Here is an 18,021-nt window from a genome sequence, read left to right on the forward strand (position 1 = left end):
AAAAAAAAAAAAAAAAAAATTAAGAAAAGTAGCAGACTCAGCAAATGTAGTATTGCTCATCATTAAGACTCTGACATTATTCCCATTCCAGTATGACTTTGTTTTCATTAGAGAGTTTGCATGTAATATAATACACTGTGTTAGCAACATACTCTATTCCTCCTGGGACATGGCAAAAAAATCTGGTCATGAAGCTCGTTAGTAAATTCTAGTGACTTTCAGTCATTTAACACTCAAAATTAAACACTGATATTTTCATCTTGTTTTTGCATTATGATTCAAAATAAGAAATACAATTATAAAAACTAAAAAAGATTAGTTTAATAATTTAAAACTCTCCTTATTCTTTTCTTTTTAAAATGACATCTTTTATTTTAATTGATATAACTGACCCTATTTATGGAATACAGTGTGTTGTTTCAGTAGGTGTCTAGAATGTTTTAGGGTCAGGTGAGATCGATCACCTCAAGTATTACCATTTTTTTCTGAAATCTCTCCTTTTCCTTTGCCTTCTTATTTTCTCCTCTCCTGTGGACAGGAAGTGATGCTTTCCCTTTCTCTTCCAGATGTGTCCTTGAGTAGATCACACCTGGCTCCTCCTAAAATGTGTTCTGTTATTTGTTCCCTCTTGCATCTCTGATCTCTCCCTTTTTGTTCCTCCTGTTGATAGACACAGGGATAGCCAGTGGTTAAGAGGGCAAATACTAGATAGAGTCAGAGTGGCTCACATCAGCCACTTACTAGTGGTCTGACCTTAAGCACAAGAGCAGAGCAGCTCCATCTACCTCTGTTAAACTCTGTCCATGGCAGTACTATCAGTGTCCTCAAAGACTAGGTGAATCAAAACATGTAAAAGTGCTTGAAGAACCAGCTAGTACATGTGAGCGACCATAAATGTTCATTGTCATCATAATTGCAAGTCATTATTCTCACTCTAAAAATACAAAGGAGCCCCATCGCCCGGCCTTGTTCAATTCCCCGCCATAGCATTGCAGAGGCAGCTGTGGGGCCTCTTCCATTTCTGCCCACTGCCTCCAACCTCTCTATTCAAGCTGTTCCTGGGAATTACCTCCCGCTTCCCCACCGAGTCTCTTGCCCGTCTCCCGTACCGGAGAGTGCTGCGGCACTTGACATCCCGTCTTCTGTATTTCGTCCATATCGGGTGGCAGGTGCTCTGGTTCTCTCGGCCACCTTCTGATTCTCGTGTCATGGTCAGGGACGCAGCCTACACAGGGTTGGCACTCTGCCCCAGGAGCCCGCGGTGCCTCGCTGCACATTCCCACCGCAGGCTGTCTCGGCTGCAGTGGCTCATTCGGTCCACATCCAGGGAGAACAGAGAGCTCTGTGGGACTGCCTTTATCCTCGGGAACCAGCGGGTAAGACAGACATCCCAGCTCCCCGGCTTCCGGAAGCTCAGTCCAGTCACTTTCCTCATGGTTTGTTAAGTGGTCCCAGCAGCTGAGCACAGGGGCGTGTGGCTGTAGTCCCAGCCACGTGGGAGGCTGAGGCCTAACAACTTCTTGAACCTGGAGGTCAGGGTCAGCCTGGGCAAGATTCTGTTTCTTAAAGAACGATAATTAAAATTTAAACAGTCCTCACCAAGATTGAACCGCAGCTGTGCACAGCAGTAAAAACACCCTCTTCCCTTCCTCACTCCCTCTCTCTTGCTTCCTGGGAATACTTTCAAAATAAATTACCACCTACCATCCTTGGCCCTGGGTCCCTTTTAGGATAATCCAGGTTACTGGCACTCTTGTCTTCTCTGGTGTTTAATTCTGATACCGTTTCCTACCCGACCATTTATGTTTGTCAGCATATCAGCTTCCTGTTTTCATTCATCTGTTTCTTTCTATAAATGGCGCCACAAATCTCAGTAAGCCCCCAACCAGCAGATTCATTAGTCTTCTAGAGTAATGGGATTAGTATTCTCCAGTAAGGAGGTAGGTGAAAGTCTACTATTGGCTGGGAAAACGTCTGTCCTGGGTGGGCAAAACCCCTCGCTGAGTAAGAGAGGCTGTTACCTGAGATTTTCAGGCATTGGCTTCTCAGCAGAGGAACCAGTTGGTGCTACTCAATGTCCTTGACTGGGTCCCCAGAAATCCAGGTACCCGGTGTCTCGGAAACAAAGCTGTCAAGGAGGCCAGAGTGTAGCCACAGCCTGGAGCTAGAAACACTGGTGGAATGAGATCCATTGTCCACTTGGTGCCAGAGAGGATGGTGATCATCTCTGTGTGTGGCGGCCCCGCAGAAGCAGTGTCCAGGGTGGAAGCGGCAGCTGCCCCTGCCTGGCTGCTCCATCACCCGTCAGCAGGTTGTGATATCAGGAAACAGCTCTGGTGCTGGGATGAGGTGCCTTGCTGCAAACTGAGGCTTCCAGAACATTACTGGGAAGAAGATGAGTAACCTAATAGCACCAAACTCAGAATGCTGGATCCCCAAGGGGATGGGAGCACTGGGCACAGTATGAGTTGGTCAGTTAATGTCTTTCAGGAAGTCTCTGTCTGTGAATTAGAATGATAGCCCTGGCCCACTTACTGCATGGCGCTAATACTGTCAAATGCAATGTTGGAAAGAACTCATTGCATAAAAGTTCTACAGTGCAAAAGCAATGGGAAATATTACCTGTGCCCTATTCATTGTTGCTATCTCATTGTCTTTTCAGACTTGAACATGTAAAGTGGAAGAATTCACTTCATGTGTCTACTTGTCGCTTTCAGTCTGTGGATATTGATGACCACTCCTTAACTGTAGAAGGGTGGGGAGCATAGCAGCCAGTATGAGTGCCCTCTGCTAAAGTAACACCTGCTGCTCTCATATCAACCCAGCTGTTTTCCTTGTTTTACAGGAAGGCTGAAATTACAATGAATGTGGGCGATACTCGTATTCTTTCTAGTGCTGTTCTTTCTGCCACAGATAAAGACTCACCTAGGGAGAAGATTTATTATGTATTTGAAAGGCTTCCCCAAAATGGGCAACTTCAGCTTAAGGTTAGTGGCCCTTTTCCCTTTGTATTTCAAAACGAATGTAGCAGGCATACATTTTCTGAATACATACATTCATATAATTGTACTTATTCCCGGGTAGCCATATTTTGCTCAGAAGTAGAAAATTTAATTTTCCTACTATACCACAGTGAACTCATGCTCTTTTAAATCTTCTTAATATACTAAGAGTCAATTCAACCAATATTAAGATTCTTCATTGCTCCCTTCCTGGATTATCCCTAAATTCTGAGGGAGGGAGTTACCAGGGTAAAGCAAGTTATCTGGTTCTGAGGAGAATCTGGTGTCTTTTAAGATGCCTTCATTCCCACCATTTTGAGTGTGGGGGATACGGATACGATCCATGTAACTTTCCTCTTTAGCATGCATTATCTTAGTCATAGAACTCCTGGTCCAAGAAATCACCCCCCACACACACACACACCTTCATTAGGTAAGGAACCATTCTCAAGAATAAGAAAAATTGATTATTCTTTCATGACAGTCAGGCCTAGGAAAATTTGAAGCTCCTTCTGCCCCAGTTACATTACAACAAATAATGTTTCTGTCCTTGTGATGCTGTGGGACCTGAGGGCAGAGGCCCCTCTTTGTTGAAACTCCAGACCTTGTCCTGCCTGCTCGGTGACCCGCAGCAGGGAGCAGCTGTACAGATTCCCTGATTCCTTCCCGCTGCTCCTCTTGCTCCCTGAGCAGGGAAAGCCTGTGCTCTTGTCTGGGGGCAGAGCTTGCACTGCAGACAGCTTGCACTGCAGACAGCAAGTGCACTGAATTGATCTGCATTTTGTTCTGGGTGAATTTAAGAGCTGAAAGGTTGGTGTCTTTGTCCTGCAGCCCCACAGCCTTTGCTGCTCTAGGGTCTTCAGGCTGAGGTTGGTGTGTGCAAAGCATGGAACCAAAAGGCACATTTGGGGCAATTTCACATGGGGGTCCTCCCGCCCCACTAAAGTCTGTCCAGTGTTGAGAGCCATTGTATTTGAATCCAGTAAAATGCAACAGTACATGGTGAAGAAACACTCCTAGAAGTGACTCACTTTCTTGGAAAGCAAGAAAGCAGGAAAACTGCAGGGGAGGGCAGAGGTCGGGCTGCATGGCTCTGTGCTGCCTTCCAGCTGCTGGTCAGACCTCCTTTTTCAGTAGAATCCTAGAAGAGCAAGATCTCAGCCTGACTCAGGCTGTGCACATAATGCCCAAGGGTTAGCCCAGTCCAGACTACAGATCAGTCACTTGGAAAGGTCCGCTGAGGAATCAGTGTTCACCCAGTGGAGGATCAGGACCAGCGACGTGGACCAGCCGTCCCTGATGTGATTGCTTCACTGCACACTTAGCTCTTAGCGGAACGAACGTAGGCACAGCCCTAGCAAGGCAGCACAGATTCATTCTGTGTGGAACAGCAGCTTGATTGTCTTAGATTGGAGGCACCATAGAGAATCAGAGTGAAGAGCAATCACTGATTTAAATTGAGGTACAGCTGTGTCCTTATTTCGTTTCAAAGAGTAATGAAGCAGAAATGCAGGGAAGGCTCACACATTTGGGCAGCTTGGGGACTGAGCTGTTTTGGATTTGTGAAAATCCAGATGGGCCTGCGTGCCCACTGGGGCTCCACAGCAGTCCCTGCACCTCCCATGTGGCCCGAGGCCGTCTCAGATGGGGACTGGGAGTCCAGCCTCCTGGATTCTGTTCCTTCTCGGCTTTCCTTCGTTTTCTCATTTTGAGTCTTGCTTCCATTTTCTTCCTCAGTTGATCATGTCAAGTCAAGCTCACATCTGGAGATAGAAGTGAGGAATTAGATGGAGATAAGAGACAGCAGGCGGTGTCTTCTGTATTTATTGCAAAGAGGAAAAATTAAAATGGAAGGCTCTCTGGTTTAAAACCTGAAGGCGACTGTTTGAAAAATTGTATTGGTAAAATGGGTCTCATGATATAAACAAATGCTGAACTTCACCACAACAATGCAGTTAACTTTTGCCCACTAAATTCTGGGGCAGAACATACGTCTGATCTGTGAATACTCGGGCAAAAACGTTAAAGCGGTAGGAGCTCCGTGAAGGAGAATGACATAAGTGGTAACGCATTCGGAGGGAGGAACACAAGCTCTGTGCCAGAAAGCGGGGCTGTGCAGCATGAGGTGCCACGGGGAAATGAGATGAGCCATTGAAGTCTCCGTTTCAGTCTTGAGAACCACACAGGAGAAGCACAGGATGATTTCCCATTGCAAATGTTTTAATTGAGATTTTCCTTGAATTATATCAAATAACTTTTTATGAGATATTTTTAGAAAAAACTGTGTCTCTTAAGACAATAGCAATGGGATTATTAAGATAAAATGTATTAATTCACCTATCATATTCTCAGTTGTTAGCTAACCCCCTATACAAGAAGTGCTTTTAACTGAAAATACCACAAGTTTTGTTTTGCACTAAGTTATGAGGAGAATATATTCCTGAGTAGTGCTGGTGTATTTTTAGGAGATGTGGATAAAATAGCGAATAATATTTGAAACATATTTTTGCTGACTTAGGATATAAATAAATGTAGGGAGTGACAGGGATCCTGATCATTTTCTTTAGGTTTTAGTAAGGCTAGAAAATGAAAAAGGGAATAAATGCAATCATTCTACTTTTTCTTATCAGTGAATCCTAGCAATAAACCACCTGGAAAAAATAGGTTTGATTAGTTGTACAATAATATGAACTAAAAAAAAAAGCTCCAGAAGAAACACATTTAATTTCTAAAGAACCCATTCCAGCATCTCAATTACCCACCTGCTCTCATTATTTGGAATATTTAATCAGCTGTGATTGCTTATGATAAATACCTTGGAGGTACCGATGCTGTTGAATTGCCACATGACTTTGTCAAAAACCCTTTGGTTGAAGCTAGTTTTCTCCCAAGGTCTTAAATTATTTTAATATACTTCCTTGAAAAGAAAAAAAATAAGACAATGTGGTAAAAACTCGTTTGGGATTTCCCTGAAATATCTGTTGGAGGTTTCTAGGGGCCAAGTGAAGTGTCCACTGAGCTGGCTGGAGGAGCAAACCAAGGGCAGCTGACTGATTCCGGCCCCTTTCAGACAGGAAGGGACTGGGCGCCGCTCTCTCTGGGCATGAGGTGCACGCAGGGGGAAGTGGACCTGAACCTGCTGAGATACGCACACACCGGGGCCCAGGACGCCCGCAGCCGAGACAGCTTCACCTTCTACCTCTGGGACGGCGACAACACATCGCCCGCGTTTGACTGTCACATCGTCATCGAGGGCGTGGGGAGAGGGAAAGGTATGCTGGCGGCTTTTGCTGGGATCCACTTTTATAACCAGAAACAAGCTGGTCTCAGCATTCCACATGCGTTTCTTTATTTCTCCCTCCCTCATTTCCTTTCTTCCTCCCATCCTTCACCCTGACTATGACTCCACCTTTTTCCCTTCTTGTGGGTCCCCAAAAGCAGCCAATCGCGTTCCCTGTTACTTAGCCGGTGTGGCCTGCAGGTCGGCAGCCCAGGCTACTTTCCTGGCGAGGGGTTTTGATTTAGGTAAATGTTTACCGAATCGGTGTGATGACTGTAATTTTATCTCCAAGAGGTGAATTGTCATCGGAAAATAGAGTTTTCAAGAAAAAGTATTTCCAATATAATATGAAAGGAAGTGGAATAAATATATTTTAAATTTTAAAAAATAACAAAAAGGAACTTCGTCATTGAAAAGTTGGAATCTGTTAATCTTTTCACTGTGAAAATGCTAGCGCACACTGTAGGGACAAGGAAAAACGCTATAAAATAGTAGGTTTCTCTTGACTTAATTAGGCAGCTTATTTGCATAGTATGATCCAATAGATTGTAAGTGGTGGGTGGAGAAAAGTTAAAAAAAGTTCAACAAAGGAGATTCACACATGCATTGGTGCTCAACTCTTACTACCTGTAATTTTGCTTACTGTGTGTGAGGAGAGCAAGAAACTCACCTCGTTCATCTACATGGTCCTAGGATCTAAGCATTCCTGAATGAAGCATTGTCTTAGATTTTTAGTACCCGATTCATTGACTGAATGCGTTCTTATTTTGCCTTATTTGTTAGGAAGCTCAGAGTTAAGTTGAATTTTAAGTGCAATAAAAGTCTTGCTTTATGTGATAGAATTAAAATTTTCCAGAATTTAAAAAAAATTCGAATTGGTTGATCTTGTGATGTTTATTTTTGACTATATACTTTATGTGCTTGTTTTCTGGTATAAAATGTGTTCCTCAAAGATGTCAAGTAAGTGACTTTCAAATAAGCTAGGTATTTCTGAACACATTTTATTTCTCTCTGGAAAATTTATGCTCATTTATGTGTATATCCAAGCAAAATGTTCACAAGTGTTGCAGGTGATATTAGGAGAGGCAGCTGTTCCGTCAGGGTAGGCGCTCCGCATGGCTCAGCACAGTGAAGTTTCACGGCCATGGATTTCACAGTCACCTGGGGCCTGTCCCAGACTGGACTTTCCCTGTCTTGGAAAGTCTTCGAGTCGCTCGGAAATTGAGACGTGAAGCAGAGTTTCAGAGCAGGGTTCCACCAGTTGGGTTTGGAAGCTGTTTGCCTCTCTCCAGCGTGTTCCACTGCCCGAATCGCAAGGAAGCTGGGCGATAGAAACTATAGCCGTGCGCCCGGAAAGCAAGGCTTAAATAAGGCGGGCAAGTGCCTCAACAGGAACTACACAATTGACATGTGGTGATTGTTTTCTAAAAGGTTTTATGAAAACCGATGCCAAGTAGCTACATCGATCTATTACTATTCTCAGAAGTTTAGAATCGGCCTGCCCCGCTTCCTTCCTGCCTGCCTGCCTTTCTGCATGATCATCTGTTGTATGCTATTTTCCTGCTGTTCTTTTTTAAACTTACCATGAGTTTTCTTAAGTTGCATAAGTTTATAACTCTGTAGGCCCAGAGATTCAGCTCAGTGGTGCCATGCCTGCCTCACAGGTTCAATGTCCTGTGTTCGATCCCTGGTACGAAATAACAAAACAAAACAAAAAAGGAAAACTCTCTATCTCCAAGTAAAGCTATGTTATGTAGTTAGATTTGAATTATAACCTTAATATTGAGCATTTGGTTATTCCCTCTGGGAACTTTTATAAATAACTTTTAAGTCTTCCACTTTCTTTGGAGAGATGCTTCGGCGGGTGTGGTGAGGGTGACCTTAACCCAAACCCTGTCTTTATGCTGCAAGACGTTGCCCAGGGCTTGAGCCGGTGCCCCCCCTTCTGGTAGATCCGTCACTCTGCTCCCAGCACAAGCTCTTGTCAGGGTTTCTCACCTCCCCAGCCTCGTTCATTTGTATTATTTCCTTGATGTGTTCATCTCAGTCTCTGTGTACCGCTGAGGCTCAGCTTTTAATTTAAACTGAGGATGGTCTTTGATGCACTTGTGATAAAGGTCTGATTTGGCCATCTAAACAGGGCTCCTGGCCTTGGCAGTGCTGGCATGTTGGAGTGGATGATTCGGGCTGTAAGGGACTCCCTGTGTGTTGTATCTGTGCCCCTACCCACCAGAAACCGATAGCAAAGCCTCATCATGACAGACGTATGGGGCAGGGGGTGGCAAAACTAAGGCTGGTCTAAAACTGTAGCACCTTGATGGTTATTTCCACGTTTTGTCTTCCCATGAGATCGAGTATCTTCAGTCTTGTTGACCATCTGTTGTTTTTAATCCAGCAACGGCTGGGCATTTACTTCACATAGTTTTCTTTTTGGACATCCAACCATTTGTCATTGAACTCTCACGTAGTAGAAAAAGGGAGCAAAACAGCATACTGCAGTGTTTCAGAGGCTGTGCTCTAAAGAACTTAAGTACAGATTCTGCCTGCCTTTTATTGTGTGGCTGCCAGCAGGTTAGTAGCATTTCTGTATCTCAGTTTCCTCATTTATAATCGGGAATATGATAATGCCCCACTGCCCAGGACTGGGGTGCAGATTAAGAACCCTCAGTCCTGTGCCTCACAGACACAAAGTTGAAACTCTGTATTTAGATACGGTCATTTTTAATAGAGCTTGCGTGAATGAACTCAGTGATCACACTTCATTGGTGAAACTGTGTTATTGGTCCATACCTGACCCATTTCTGCCTTGCTCGTTTATCCGTTTATGCATTTTCTTTAAAATCGTGGTAAAATATGCACACCGTAGAATGTTCTTAGTTTTTTGTAGGTGTGCAGCCGGGTAGTGTTAATTGTATGTATATTGTTGTGCATACAACCTTTTAAGATGTTTCATCTTGCAAAATCAAGACCGTGCACCCGTTAAGGAACAGTTCTCCATGTCCCTGTGCCACAGCCCCTGTAACTGCCTTTGTTTTCTGTTTCTATGAATTGACTCCATCCTAGGCTCCTCGTATAAGTGGCATTGTCCAGTATATGATTTCCATGACTGGTCGGTTTCTCTTAGCGTGTTGCCCTCAAGCTTCCCCTGTGTTGTAGCATGCATGAGAATCCCCTTCCTGTTTTCAGGCTGAGTTGCATTCCATTGCATATGTGCCTGCACATCTTGTCTCTCCACGTATCTGTGGGGAGGCGTTTGGATTGCTTCTACCTTCTAGCTGTTATGAATAGCCCTGCCATGAACATGGCTGTTGAACACACCTTCTTTTTAAAACACAGCGAGCATTTGTGCAACCGCCATGCAGCAGTATTAGCAAAACTGACATCTCCCTGTGTCCTTTTCCCATTCTCCTGGAAAGCTGCCATCCCGAGTGTGGTATCATCGTCTAATTTTTTGTAATTTTCTTGACTTACACAGCTAGCAAGTATTCATACGCTACATCTCTGTTGCTGTGTGGAGCTGTGTCTGTTTCATTTTGCTACTGTATGGAGATCAGTTGTATGGATAGACTCTAGTTTGCTTACGCTTTCCCCTTTTGGAAAGGCACTTGGGCTGTCTCCCGCACAAGCAGTGCCGCAGTGACCACTTTGTATGTGGCTCCTGGGGTTCAAGGACAAGAGTCTTTTTGAGGTACACAGAGGGGTTGAATCACCAAATCATAGTAAATGTGAATATTCAACTCTTCACAAAATAATTCCACGTTGGGTGTCAATCTCCATTTCCTCTACAGTTGCGTGCAGGACTGTCTCGGCCTCCATCCTTCTTAACCCTTGTTAGACTTCTTTATTTTTGCCCATCAAAGAATTATGAGATGGTGACTTATTGTGATCTCATATAGTATTTTCATAATTATTAATGATACTGAGCATGTTTCCTTTTATGTGAAATAGCTGCGCATTTGTTTTGCCTAAACCCTGTATGAGTCGTAGTTCCTGAGCCTTTCTGTGTTGTGTTAGATATGACTCGGACATAGCTGGGCCCTGGTCTTTTACCTTTACCTCGAACATGACCTGTTTTTAAGCACGGTTCTTGACTCTCCCCCTCCTGCCGTGCAGGTGATATTGCCGTTCTCACAAAGCCACTCGTGGTGTCTGAAGGTGGCAGAGGTGTTTTGACAGCCGCCACTCTGCTGGCGGTGGATGGGTCAGACGGGCGTGAGGAGCTGCTGTACTTCGTCACCGCCCCGCCGCAGTATGGCCAGGTGGAACACGTCCACTCGCCTGGCGTCCCCATTGCAAGCTTCAGCCAAGTGGACGTAACAGGACAGAGAGTCTGCTACGCACACAAGAGCAAGGTGGCCGCCCCCAGGGACAGCTTCAGGTGAGCATGGTGGAAACTTCTCTGAACTGTTCTGTGGGTTCAGAACAGCAGGGATGCGCTAACGTGGCCTATCGGAACCACGTTACCGTGTTTGACTGCCAATACCATCATGTTGTGTGCCTTAAATATGTGTACATATTAAAATTTGTGCTTTTAAAAAAAGAAAGGAAAAGCAGTGAGTCCTTTCGCAGCTCTGTTCTAGCTGTGTTTTTCTTCTCCTGCCTAGCTGTGTGAAAGGTGAAGGAAAGCATACCACCGAAATGCCAGCAGCACAGCAAGAGACGAGGAACTGGTGCTGAAAAATAAATTCAGTAAACATATCTAAATGCAAGTCTTTCTGCGAGGAGGAAGGTGGAGTCTGAGGGTACCCAGCTAAGGATACAATAGGAAAGGAATTTCTCTTTACTAAGCAAAAGTCATTTATTAGCAGAATAATTTTGGCATGAGCAGACACTGCCTTTTGACACAAAGTGTTCCTGTAGGCGCTGTATCATAAATCACGTTGTCATGGAGTGGATCACATTTCCCCATAGAAACTGTTATAATTGGGGACTGTGCACCTGTTCAAGGGTTCTGAATCAAATAAATCATTGGGATGAATAGCAGTCTGGTGAAAAGGCAAAGACACAACATTAATGAAAATCTGCATTCACCTAAAATAGGGAAATTTGTTTCAAGACACAGTAAATAGGATGAATGCTAGAAGATCTGTCATTCAGCAGCCCTCAGAGCTAGCCAGGCTTGTGGTCTGTAGTGGAAAGGCAGGTCCTGAGCTGGGGTGGTGAGCCTGGACAATCTGGGGCTAGTCTTTGGAGAACGGCTCGCTGTATGTAATCCAACCCTGAATTTCACCAGTTAAGGAAGAGGCTGTACATCAGGGCTTCCTGGCCTCCGGTACAGTTTTCACTATGGCCAAGATAACCTTCCACAGGACACTATAAATGACATAATGCCACAAACTCCATGCTGCTCAGTGGGTTCTCATAAACTATCAAGTATTACTAATGTCTGATGTTTAAACACCACTGCTTTCTATCATTCATGGGTGAACCTGTCTTCACAAACTTAATTGTCCCATGATTCTGGGAAAGATGGCCACGTTCATATTTAGGCAGGAAAGATGGCCCATTGTGTTCATCACCCCATGCAGAGTTTGCAAACAAAAACAAATCAAATTGTCCGAAAACAAAAATGTTTGTGAACTGAGGTACCACTGTACTTACCTAATTTCAGTATATCTGTTGTAATAGACACTGTCCAAATGACAGTAAAGATTATTTTACTTGCCTTTTGAGAATTTAAAGTGATTTCTGAAAGATGATATGTATATATAGTCCAACCAAAAAAAAAAAAATCCAGGAAAACTTGAAATAATCTTTTTTTTTTTTTTTTTTTTTTTTTTTTCTTTTTTTTGCTAGGGATTGAACCCAGTGCCTTCACACTGAGCTACATCACCAGCCCTTTTAAAAAATTTTTAGTTTGAGAGTCTCACTTAGTTGCCTGAGCTGGGTTTGAATTTGTGATACTCCTATCTCAGCAGGGATTTCCTGCCACCACACCAGCTCAGTGTCTTCTTTATTTTTCCTCTCTTGATAAATGTCCTTTACCAAGCCGATCTTTGTTTAACTGATTGATGTCTTAACCGAGTCACACTTGGTTAAGGTTGCTGGGCACTAACTGAAACCTTAGAGGTGGATGTGGTCCTCCCTGAGCTGCTTCTCGGTTGGGGTTGGGGAGGTGGGAGTGTGGTGGTTAAAAGCAGGCTCGGGTCTCGTGCTGCCTCTGACTTAGCTCTCCTTGCCGTCCTCAGGTCCTGCAGTCTCCCGGGACTTTGTCCCTGCTGGGATGGGTGGTGCTCACTGCACCTGCCAGCCGGGGTTGGGGGGAGGTTTAAGCATCTGCATGGGCAGTGCAGGAAACAACACCTGGCACGGGTGTAGAACTGAGAAGCGTCAGTTGCTGGGCTTATTATTCTCACCATCATTGTCATATTCTTTCCTTGACTGCTTTCTGACCTCCATCTCTGCAACTCCTTGCAGTCTTCAAGGAGGAAAAAAGTTAGGAGAGGAGCAGTGCTTGTTCTTTTCCTCCTGTTTGCGAGTGGAAGCGGGATGCTTCTTGGCTGAACCCGTGCATACCAGGCCCAGAGCTTTTGATTTTATACCGGTTTCTGGAAGTTCTTGCTCCTCCCATTCCCGCTTCCCCTGGTCAGTGTGGTGGGAGAGTCTGCTGGAGACATCAATGGCTATGCCGGAGAGACCAGTGCCCCTTCTGGAGAAGCCAGTGAGTGCATGTGCACAAATGCTCAGAAGTGAAGGCTAGGAACTAATCCGATGGTGAGAGTGCAGAGCAAAATCTCCATTTGTAAGGACTGGCGGTGCTGAAACCTTTCCTAACTTTCCTCTACAGGAGGTCATGTTAGAGAGTATTTTAGAAATTATTTATCCCAAGAATTTGTACATTTCAAAATCCTCAGAATTACCTGGAAGAATCACAAAATACCAGTTTTTGGACTTAGCCCAGGCAACTTCAGTAAGTCCAGTCTCGGGCCTAGGAGTCCACATTTGCAGGGCTTTCAGGCAGTTCTGGTGCGTTGCTGGGCTGGCCTAGCGGGTGCTCAGAATGTGCCCAGAGGAGCCTGGGGATCTGCAGACAGGATCCGTGGGTGCTCCGGAGACAGGCGGGAGGCCAACCTGACGGGGCTCCGAGGCCATCACCTCAGTTTACCCATTGGCTTTCTTTTGTTTCCACACTTTGCCTTCCAGCTCCTGTTGCCCAGTAGACATCAGAGCATGGTTTTCTCTTAGCAAATAGACTGCGGCTCTGTTTCCTAAGCCAGTGATTTGTACCCCGTGCTACGCAAAGCTGCAGAATGACATGGGCAGGATGGAACAGGCAACGAGTCGGAAGCAGGGAATCACCCATGAGAAACTACTGCAGTAGGAGGGCTCCTTCCTCCGGAGTGTTTCAGGCGAAGTCTCAGGTCGGCGTGTTTGTCTTCGTCAGGGCTTTGTATTCATTTCCCCCGGTTCACGAAGAGAGCACAGGTCTCTGGCTTGGAGTGAGCAACAGTATCTAGCAAAAATTAAAAATGCTGTGTTCTTGTATTTATTTTTGTAGTCTCGATGGAATCAAGTTCTTAGTAGTTATGAGGTTTCCCTTTAAATACATTTATTTAAGTGAAAAAGTAAATTGATACCAAGCAAAATTAGTGAACATCGAGAGCCTCAGTAGTCCAAGCATGTGGCCAATGTGAAGTGGCCTTTGCATGACCGACAGGTAGGAAGCAGGGCTACAGAGAGCAACGGACAAAGGCCAGAAGGCATCGGTCGGTCCAGGCCCTTCACCTGCGTGCTGGAACGTTAGCATCACTGGAGCATCTGCAGCACATCAGGCTGTGCAGCACACCCTTCTTTTGAACTGTATTATTTCTCATAGTCTTACTCCATCACCGAGAGAGAGAGAGAGAGAGAGAGAGAGAGAGAGAGAGAGAGAGAGAGAGGGATGAGGTTATTACCATTTTTTGCACAAGAAACCAAAGTTCCAGGAGGCAAAAGAAGTCACTGAATTGATGTAACCAAGTATCAGAGCTGAGGTTGCGGCTGAGAGCTCACTTCTGTGGAGAGTTCTTTCCATGGTACCGCCTTGTGTGAAAGATTTGCGGAGACTGCGTTTGTGCAAAGGAACCTCGTCACTGAATCGTTTTGAGTTTTGGCCAGCACTTTTACATATTTATAGTGAAAGTGCCTTGCATCTGCCTCAGACCTGCCTTTTAATCTTGGCCTCTCACCCGATCATGGGCTGCCGTGTTGTTTGTCAAGTGTCGCAAAACCAAAGCTGAAAGCCTGTTTTAATGAAAGTGTGATCATGGTGCTTTTTAAAAATTAAATATATGCAACCAATCTAATCACCTAAATTTATGCTACTCGCTGTTAAATTTGGCAAGAAATTTGGCAGGGTAGAAGAGAGATAAATTCTGTGGCAGAGGATTTTTCTCCCTTTTTGCTGTACGATGTGGCAGCATTAATTAAATGGGGGAGTTTAATGGTCAGATTTTACCTTGTGCAAAAATATTTTGTGAATCATAAATTTCTCCCACATTGTGTGGTGCTGCTGGCCTGGAAGAGAGATTTGGCAGCCAGTTCTAGGACAGATGACACCAAGTGATTAGCAATCTGACTTCAGCGGCTGGCAGCCGGGCACTAAAAGAACATGCTAATGTCCTCCATTTTGACATGCCGGCTGGACTTTTTTTTTTTCCTGAGGAGCTGGCGCTATTTATGATTCCATTTTTATCTTTTAAATGCCATGACAGATGGCACATTCTTCAGCCAACTCCATTGCCAGGAAATGCAGAAAGCTTGAAAGCACCATGGTAATGGTGAAATGAGACCAGGCAGACACCCCCACAAACCCGAGAATCATTCCCTGGGTTTCGGGAGGGTGGTGCTCCTGTTGGCTACATTCTTTCTCCGGTGGTGCAGAAGGGGATATTAAACAGAGTGGACGGGCAGAAGGCGCTGTTACCCCCATCCTGCCAGCTTCCTTACCACAGTATGGATACCAGCACAGCCATAGCACTGTTTCTTTAACCCTTGAGAATATGTACTTACAGGAATTTGGTGACGAGGGCAGCACTTGGAAAAGCATCTGGTCGACTTTTGCAGACATGAGCAACACTGACCTTATTTCACTTGTTTTGCTAGCTTTATTTCAACTGGGAACCCAACCATAACCATCACTCTGACTCTCTCTGACAAGGACTCTGCCTGTGAGTAGTTTGCATTGTGACGCATGAAAATGGAATGATGTATTCGATCCAGTCATGTCTGGAAATTGCATCCTTTCCACCCCTGGGTTATTAGCTTTAGGTCAGTGCAGACAGCTGCCTTGGTGTCCCAGCTGGGAGCGCTTCCCTCAGACAACATCTTTCTTACTCTTCTGTGGTCCCGCCCTGCTTGCCCTTGTTCCCATCTGTCTGATGGCAGGCTGCCTATTTCCAGCATGGCCAGATCTCACTCATCGGGCAGGGACGAGTTTGAGATGGACAGCCGGGACCATGAGACAGCCTCAGTGTTCCTGAGGCTGAGCTTTGAGGGTCCTATCCTTCAGGGAACTTTCAGAATTGAGTCTCCAGAGAAGAAAGTCAGTCAGATATTCAAAATGGCCACCTGGTGTGGAGCACGTCGCTCACTTGAGCTCACCTTGAGCCTTGCTTCCCCTCCCCCAGTCCTCGTGTCTCCCCTTCTTTTCCAATTTTTTTCCTTCCTTTTTTTTTTTTTTTTTTTTTTTTTTTTTTTTACTCCTTTTTTTTTTTTTTTTTTTTTTGCTGATCTTTGATAGGTTTTCATTGGGGCACAGAGTCTTTCACTCCACAATTAATGCTCATACTAAAAGTTCATGCCCTTTCACATACACTGGTGCTGAACGATCAATAACTGATTTAAAACGCCCGTTAAGAGCACATCGTTATAGGCATTGGGTAAGGAACAGAGAGCTGCTCTGTGGGAAGCAGAGTGGAATGGGAGGTGCAAAACATTTCAGGAGGAGAAAAGTGGAAAAAAAAAAACTTGGAAGGACTAAAAGAAAGCCTAGCCTTCTTATTTGGTCCTGGGTCAAATAATAGGATCTAGGGGAAGGGAAGAATACAAAAAAGTAACAGGAAAAAGCAGAATTTTAGTGTAGTTCCATGAAAAGCTTTGCCTGAGAAACAATGTAATTTTCATATCTAAGACTTCATGTCCCTCAACCTTTGAAATTGTCAAGGTGACTAAAGTAAAAAGTGTGAAGAACATACAGTTGTTTTTCTAAGTGCTTTTTGTCTTTTCTTTTTAAAGTAATAGAATTTTATTTTTTCCAAATGTACAGCTGTTGAACCTGTTCATCATGCTTCTTCAGCAGCAGCAGGGGCATCTCCACCCTTGGTGTTTCTGGTGTAAATAAGTTGAGCTCTGTGCTTTGAAATCAACTTGCTAAGACCTTTACTAAGGAGCTCCTGAATATCTTCAGTCTCTCAGACACAACAGCAGGTGTTATACGCTTATAGTTGGGAACTTCCTTACAGAGTTTGTCGTAAGCTTCATCAAACAAAACCAGGTTGTTGAGCTTGTCCCGGACTTTGCCTTTGGACCACTTCTTCTTTTTTGCCTTGCCCCCAGATTTGTTCACTGGGTCTTTGTCTTTCTTGGCTGACTTTCCCGCATCTTTCTTCTTCTTGTCTTACTTGGGCAGCGTCTCGAAGCTCGGAGAGCACCTGAGACCACTGCAGTCTCGTCAAGATGTCGGACCTTGTCTTTTTAATAAAAAATCGAATTTCATTAGCACATCACCCTGCAGCAGTGAAAGTGCTCAATTTTCTTTGAATATATTAATCAAAAGTTTTTCTTTACCAAAAGAAAACGGATTCATTTGTTTGAGGAAACTGCTACTTTTGCTTATGTACATTTCTGAAGGTAATTCAGGACTTTATTCAACTGTACAAAGTGATGCTGTAGAAAATGAAAAAGGATACATTATCTATAAGACTAGGTGTGTAAAAATGCCAAATTTTTATTTTTTATATTTCCCTCAGCAATTTTAACTCCAGGAGGCATGGATTCCTATCATGTGTCATTCCTATCATTTCTATGTATCATATCATATTTTCCTTGAAGGTAGTCTTCGTAAGCAGGTGATCAGAAAGCATGAAACTTTAGTTTGCCTTCAAAGCCACGTCTGTACTCCGTCAGTCTCTTCTCTCTCTCGGTTGTGTCTGCTCGTTCTTCTCCTGACTCTACCCCAAGGCACGGTCAGTGACTGTACACCCTGGACCCGATTTCAGGTTCCGTCGTGGTCCAGAGTAAAGAAAGCATCAACACTTAAACCCTGAAGGATAAAACATAGTTTGGCAAAAAATAGGGAATTTAAGGAATTTCTTAGTCCCATCTGCCAGACCACTAAAGTAAGTGTAAACCCCATGCCTTCTGTGGTTAGCAGAAAGGACCTTCAAAGAAGAAATTTAAATAATGTAATACTATATTCCACAAAAACACGATTTCTAGGAATTCTTACCAATATGGAATATAAGAGTGTGTCCTTCCTAGGTAAATGAGGACCGCAATGTATAATGGGTATTGTGTAGCAGGAGGAAAATGGGAAGGGGAACAAAGGGAGAGGTCAGGGGAAGGAAGGAAGGGGAAAAGAAAGAAGAAGAGAAGAAAAATATGGAAACAGCTTTTGTAAATTAGGAGGGAGGAGGGGTAGAAGGGAGGGTAGGGTAATGGGAAAATAGAAGAATGAAGATATATCATGGGGCTGGGGATGTAGCTCAGTGCCACCACACCTGCCTCGGAAGCACAAGGTTGTGAGTGGGATCCCCAGTA

The 18,021-nt window shown here is 44.3% G+C and overlaps 1 protein-coding gene and 1 pseudogene across 1 annotated transcript in view; one reads left to right on the forward strand and one right to left on the reverse strand.

The window, feature by feature from the left end:
* Window positions 1–12,975, forward strand: part of LOC104866809 (FRAS1-related extracellular matrix protein 1) — a 47,685-nt gene extending 34,710 nt beyond the window's left edge. Inside the window, exons 14-17 of the mRNA XM_033757647.1 lie at window positions 2,846–2,987; window positions 5,998–6,274; window positions 10,396–10,660; window positions 12,873–12,975. Of these exons, the coding sequence (XP_033613538.1) occupies window positions 2,846–2,987; window positions 5,998–6,274; window positions 10,396–10,660; window positions 12,873–12,975 (787 nt within the window). The remainder of the gene's footprint in view (window positions 1–2,845; window positions 2,988–5,997; window positions 6,275–10,395; window positions 10,661–12,872) is intronic.
* A 3,569-nt stretch (window positions 12,976–16,544) lies between these two features.
* The window catches only part of LOC104866803, a 2,539-nt pseudogene continuing 1,062 nt past the window's right edge, over window positions 16,545–18,021 (reverse strand).

The sequence above is a fragment of the Fukomys damarensis genome, unplaced genomic scaffold, assembly GCF_012274545.1.
Source record: "Fukomys damarensis isolate Sample0158 unplaced genomic scaffold, DMR_v1.0_HiC HiC_scaffold_31, whole genome shotgun sequence".
Lineage (NCBI taxonomy): Eukaryota > Metazoa > Chordata > Mammalia > Rodentia > Bathyergidae > Fukomys > Fukomys damarensis.